This window comes from Limulus polyphemus, unplaced genomic scaffold, assembly GCF_000517525.1.
Source record: "Limulus polyphemus unplaced genomic scaffold, Limulus_polyphemus-2.1.2 Scaffold1866, whole genome shotgun sequence".
Taxonomy (NCBI): Eukaryota; Metazoa; Arthropoda; class Merostomata; order Xiphosura; family Limulidae; genus Limulus; species Limulus polyphemus.
Genome location: NW_013667476.1, coordinates 26,419 through 32,672, shown reverse-complemented (window position 1 = coordinate 32,672; position 6,254 = coordinate 26,419). Strand labels below are relative to the sequence as shown.

The following is a 6,254-nucleotide window of genomic DNA, read 5'->3' as shown; positions in this document are numbered from 1 at the left end:
GTGTAAGACTAGAGGGAAGGCAGCTAGTCATCACCACCCACCACCAACTCTTGGGCTGCTCTTTTACCAATGAATAGTGGGATTGACTGTCACATTATAATGCCCCCACGGCTAAAAAGGCGAGCATGTTTGGTGGGACAGGAAATCGAATCCATGACCCTCAGATTACGAGTCGAGAGCCCTAACCACCTGTCCATGTCGAGCCGATAAATCAAGTGGAATCTACCATCTTTCCTGGATTGTTTTTCTTTTGTATGTGTGACTTGCCATTCTTTTCTGATTATTTTACTTATTTGCCATGTGTTAATTTTATTTTCAAATTTATACTTCAATAAGTATCACTTTTTTCTTTTTTTATAATTATTTGTACACACACTACCTGTAAGACAATTTTTTTCAAAATTATTACATTTTGGTTACCTATCCTTTCATGAGATCTAATTAAGCATTGAAAAACTATGTATGAGTTAAGATTCCATATTTATCAGGCTTGTCATGTTAGAATTGTTTATTTTTTTTAACAAAATACATTACAAAACATTTTGAGTTACTGGTTTGTATATACATTTAGTTTTCTTCCCCCCAAATGAAATTATTTACTTGACATTTTCATGTATGTTTCATAAGACATAAAACTTACTTTTGGATGAATGTTGAAACAACTTTTTTTTTCAAACATCTTTTTTTCATTTTCAGAATAATAAAGCAAAAATCCATCTTTCACTACAAAGAATCTGAAAAATATAGGTTAAAGAACAATTACTATTTATTTATAACCAAAAGAAAAATTTTTAAGAGTATTTGATGAAAAATTAAAAGGTATGGACATTTTTTCTATTTTTCATTTGATACATTTCATTGTACAATACATTGATGATAATACTAGAAATATTCAGAGTCGGAGTGCAAATAACTACAATACAAAAACAACAAATCTTTAGTTTAAATACCTAATTAAAATATCCTCATTCTTTGTGTACAAAATACTTGTAACCTTTAACAAAATTTTACCAACTGTTGTGAAGATATGTTAAGAAAGCTCAGAGTTATTGTAAGTATTGCTGAACTGTGTATCATTCTCCATAAGAGAAGTAGCCAAATGGGTTCAACCCTGTAACTATAAGGTTAAACCTATATGTCATATGCTACACAATCAACTGGAAAAACATACGAATGGAACATATTCTGAAACTCAGCAAGCTCACTACTCAGGATGCACCTAAGAACACAACTTTAGCTCCAGAGTTCTAATGGACACTGAAAAAAATACTCAAGTTGAGCCTTTGCCATCCCACCCACCATACTACCAACTGTTGAAATAACAAACAACCTAGAACCTGTTACTCAAAAGCTCTCGAAATTTGGGTCCAAACAGTTTAGACACCAAACTTATGCTATTTTCAAAAATGACAAGAAACCAGAGTCCAATATTAAAAACAAGACCTTAGTGCCTTAGTTGTCTACAATGGGCTTATCCGATTTGATGACTTATTTTTACTTGGTGAGCATAACAAAAACCTCATGTTTGCAAACACTGCATCTCAAAAAAACATATCTATTTAAAAGTAAAAACACTGTAATTTCAAACAAAGAAATAAACATCAAGGAGATACCTCTACTAATCCTTAAGCCATCTCAAGTCATATATCTATTTCATACTGTATGTAATTCTATTCCTGTCTAGGTAAACTATTTGTATCTGATGATGACAAAACCTCCAAGCATTGCATACATTTATTATATTAAACTTGTAAAAAGATTTCTTTGTTACCCATTCGATCTGCCTCTAAACTGTATCTGTTTGCCTTATCTCAAGTTACCTGATGTCTATCCATTCAAGAAAATTTTTGTCAGTTTCAAGCGATATAATTTCACATAAATACTTTCACAATTCACAAACTAAAGGAACATTTACCAAAATTATATTACAAAAAAAACTTAAACCTATATATTTATTCTACTATGACATGATAGTCTAATTCTTACTGTATACAATCATAAACTTTTTTCAAAGCTGTGTTTCATTAGTAAAGTAGCTGGAGCACCTGTCCATTGGACGATTGAAATAAAAAGGATAGGAAATTGTGTTTCTATTATTTTTTCTTAAACATTAAAAGTGCAATAAAACGATATAAAGGTACCAGTACCGAAAAGAAAGACATACTTTTTTCAAGAATTCTCTTAATATAAAATTAGATGGGGTTCCACCCCCCTCATTACTTTCTTCATGTAATCCTGTATCACTGTGTCAAGTTGTGCTGATTAGGTAGTTTTCCAAATTTAGATATAAAATTAAATGGGGAGGAGGCTTGAGCCTATACTTTATCTTACTTACATTAATGATATTGCTAGAAGGATAATTAGTAAACAGAATAACAATCTTCTTACTATAATGGATGTAGCTTGTATGTTAGTATCTGTGTATGTAACTTTTGCGCCACCTATTGCTTGGCAGCATAAACAAAAATCCATAAAAAATTCCCACTTTGGGTATTCAAGATTCATACAATTTTAAATAAAAGTACTCTTTTCAAAACAAGAACACAACTTTCACTAGGATTGTACGTGAGGGTTTGATTATATCTTTATTGATGTAAGTTTTAAACGTAGTACTGAGAAACTAGAGTTCTTAAACAAAAACTATTATTTTTTTCAATAAAGGGTAGCATTCTTAATATATAAAAACATTACAGTTTATATTAGTAAAACTTATGAAAATTTTGAGGTCTGTACATTGAATCATTTTGATCCAATGATGTGTGTATGACTAAAGAGCACAATCCAAACACTTTCCCTGTGCAGTACTTTCCTGAAAAAAAAAATACCTCTTTTAGAAAATGATCACTTTTCGTAAATTTCTTTCCATGAGGTATGAATACTGTGATTAGTAATTATTAGCACAAACAGCCACCCTACAGGCAGCGTTTCTTCTAACAATAATAATAACAGGGTATGTCTAACTCTACAGCAGATGCTTAGGTACTACAGAATGACTTGGATTAACTGGTATGTTCAACAAATACTCAGTACATTACTCTAATTTTAGTAAGTGCAAGGTAATGCATTTATATTATCTTAATTTTGGTAACACACATAAAAATATGGAGCCCACTCAATGCATGACTGAAGAAAAGGATCTTGGCATAGTGGTAGGTAAGCCATTCAAGCAATCTAGGAATTGCTCTGTTGCTATTGTTAAGCAAACATAATTTTAGGATGTATTTATATGCATAGCAATACTGATTACAAATCAAAGAAATAATTTTCTCTTTATGCATATCACTGATTAGGTCTCATTTGTAATGCTGAGTACATTTTTGGTTTCCTTATCTTAAAAAGAACTTATTATAAATAGTTCAAAGAAGGGCTACTAGGATTATGCTGTGGATGGATGGTTTATCTTATAAGTATAGGTTAAGATCTCTGAAGTCCTCTAGAGAAAAGAAGGGTTAGCATTGATCTTACTGGAGTTTACAAGATTACCTGGGTTGGAGGAGGTCAGTAGCATACATTCCTCCAATTTCTTTGTGCTGTATCCTGAATACAACAAAAAGTGAGAAAATTGGTTTAAGATATAGAAAAGATAAGACAGGCTATTAGAAGCCAGCACCTTACTAGAATTTACATGAGAATCAATGACTTCCTGAAAAATACAAGGTATGTTTAAATATTTCTTTTAATAAAAGGTGGGTGTACAAAAACAGCCTTTAAGGATGAAATGTTTCCTTGTTGTTCATATGGCACACTGCTGATAGCGTTTCAGCCTGATATCAAATATCTAGCCATGATCTTTTGCTGAATAATGAAATATTCTGTTACCATACACTTGTTTATACAGTTTCACAGAACACTGGAAACCTTGGGACATATAAGTGAATATAGAATTAAAAATGAAATTTTGTAAAAATTTAAATGAACTGCAGTCTAAGTAGGATGCAATGACAATACTTTAATAGGATTAACAGCAACAATGAAATTGCATACAATATCTTCCCTAATAGAACAGTCACGATAATCTGAAAAAAAATATTCTTCAGCCTCATGTAATGACAAACCCAGTAACTTTTACTTAAAAAACTACTTGTATATTAATAATTGCTTTTTTCTATTGGCAGCAAACTAATCTTCCTTTATGTATACAATATTTCTGATTCACTAAATTAGGCAGTGGGTAAAATATTTTTATTCCTTCAACTAACCCCACTGTAAAAAAATTTAAGTCACTAGAATTTGCATGAATTTTAAATACTACATTTTTCTTCTTAAGACATGATTCAAGGTTGACTCTGGAAGTTTATTTCAAAAATTAATTATTATACGTAAAAAAATATATTTCTAAGCAATGTTCTAACATAAGGTTTTAAAATGTTTAGAATTGCCTGTTTCTATGATCATTTACACACTTAAAAAGCCTATAAAGATATGGCTATAATTAGAGTTGCTAATTCTGTAAACTATCAGCATATCCAATCTCCATTTTTGTATATTCCAGTAACAGTATATTAAATGTTCAGAGTCTATCCTCATATCACATACTTTACATTACCAATAATAGTTTAAGACTAGGAAGCTGTTTATACTTTTCAGCCATGAAAAATGATCTGTTATAGTGACAGTTCATAAAAAAAAAAAACAGAATATTTCCTAATTACTATATTCATGTACCTTTGGTGGTGGTTCTCTCAAATGATCTTTTTTAAGAATTATGTGTTCTATCACTGACACCCTAAACTGAAATAAGTACTTTATTATGCATTTAATGAGGTAAATTAACTCTTTATATCAAAACATGGAGTTGTTCAATTATAGCCAAAAACCTGTGCTTATAATGCTCTGAAGAAGTATTTTCAAAACTATTAAAAGAAAACACTAAATTCAAGACAAAATTTAAAATATTGTGTTGCTTGAATTTTGTTAAATTAGTTTTAATAAGATGTTATACAAGTTATTAAAAATTGTATATTTTAACCCTCATAAGTGAACAAATTTTATGTTTATTTATGAATGATTTCAATACCCGCAATGAAAATGTAAACATGTTAATTTCCATCTAATATTGTAATCTATGTTAATTTTTTTCTCACATTTTTCGAAATCCAAGCAAATTTATCATTTTTCCAAAAACTGTCACCAATTCTTACATAAACTTTCACATCATAGAAGTAACAATACATTCTCTGTTCTTTAAAGCATTTTTGAAATGTATATAATTTATGTAGTTACAAACCAAAGCAGGTTACTAAGGAACAACTATGTTACAACTTACATTACAGACATAAAACTTCTTACTGTTTAAAGATTCATTAAGTTACAACTTACAGTACATGTTCTTAAAACAACATCTCACTCAAGTGTGGTATTACTTCTGCAACTTGAACTTTCACACTGAATCACATGAGTTGAGAATGAAAATAGAACTTAACTATGGAAGAATATGTTTAAACTTACAAGTTACACTGCTACAGTTTCATGTCACGAATTTAAAGACAACACTTGGTTTCATAAAAAAAATACACAAGAAGCCAACATCTTGTTCATACTCGCTAATTAATTCGTTTTACTTGACAAAAATTACCTTTTTGTCCATTTATTTGAGTGATGTCCAAATGGTCGTTTCATAAGAATACCAGTCATCTGAACTTTGGCAGCTACTGTGAAATGATCATCACTATTTTCAGAATTCTTGTCTCCCATCTTTTTATGCTTTAAAAATCCTCGTCTGGATATTCTACCACAAATCATTAATTTAATAATCGCATTAAGCTATTTTGAGCTTTATTGATAGCCTAATTGTAGTGTAGGCCTAAGCCTAATGTTACTGTTAGTTTGGAGGGGTAAGATTCTATGTCTGTGACTCCGATTTGACACTGGGAATGTCCAATATTCTTCATACGACATTTTTAACTTTCTCACAATTTCAATTTACATGCTACGGCTGTCAGTAGTGAACTTTTTTTTATTCTACACCACGAAACGATATATTTTCAATGCTGTATACATCGAATATCATTACCACGATAGTGTCCTAACTCTACGAATACACTACCATTAACCCATTGCAATACTATGCAACAGTGATTTACTATTAGCCTGAATCCTTTACGTAATTTTTTGGTTCAGTTGAAGAGCGTACGCCCTAAACTTTAACTATTACGTTATTTTATCATATGTGTAAATAAACTCAGCTTCTGTAGTTTTGAATTCGTTAACAATAACACACACACACACATATATATATATATATATATATATAT

At 30.5% G+C, this 6,254-nt stretch overlaps 1 protein-coding gene across 1 annotated transcript in view; it reads right to left on the bottom strand.

The window, feature by feature from the left end:
- The window catches only part of LOC106465201 (pleckstrin homology domain-containing family D member 1-like), a 32,806-nt gene extending 26,558 nt beyond the window's left edge, over positions 1 to 6,248 (bottom strand). Inside the window, exons 1-3 of the mRNA XM_022393053.1 lie at positions 5,576 to 6,248; positions 3,484 to 3,537; positions 641 to 734 (exon numbers count right to left, since the gene is read on the bottom strand). Coding sequence (XP_022248761.1) covers positions 641 to 734; positions 3,484 to 3,537; positions 5,576 to 5,742 — 315 coding nt within the window. The 5' untranslated portion in view covers positions 5,743 to 6,248. The remainder of the gene's footprint in view (positions 1 to 640; positions 735 to 3,483; positions 3,538 to 5,575) is intronic.
- Positions 6,249 to 6,254: the final 6 nt, after the last annotated feature.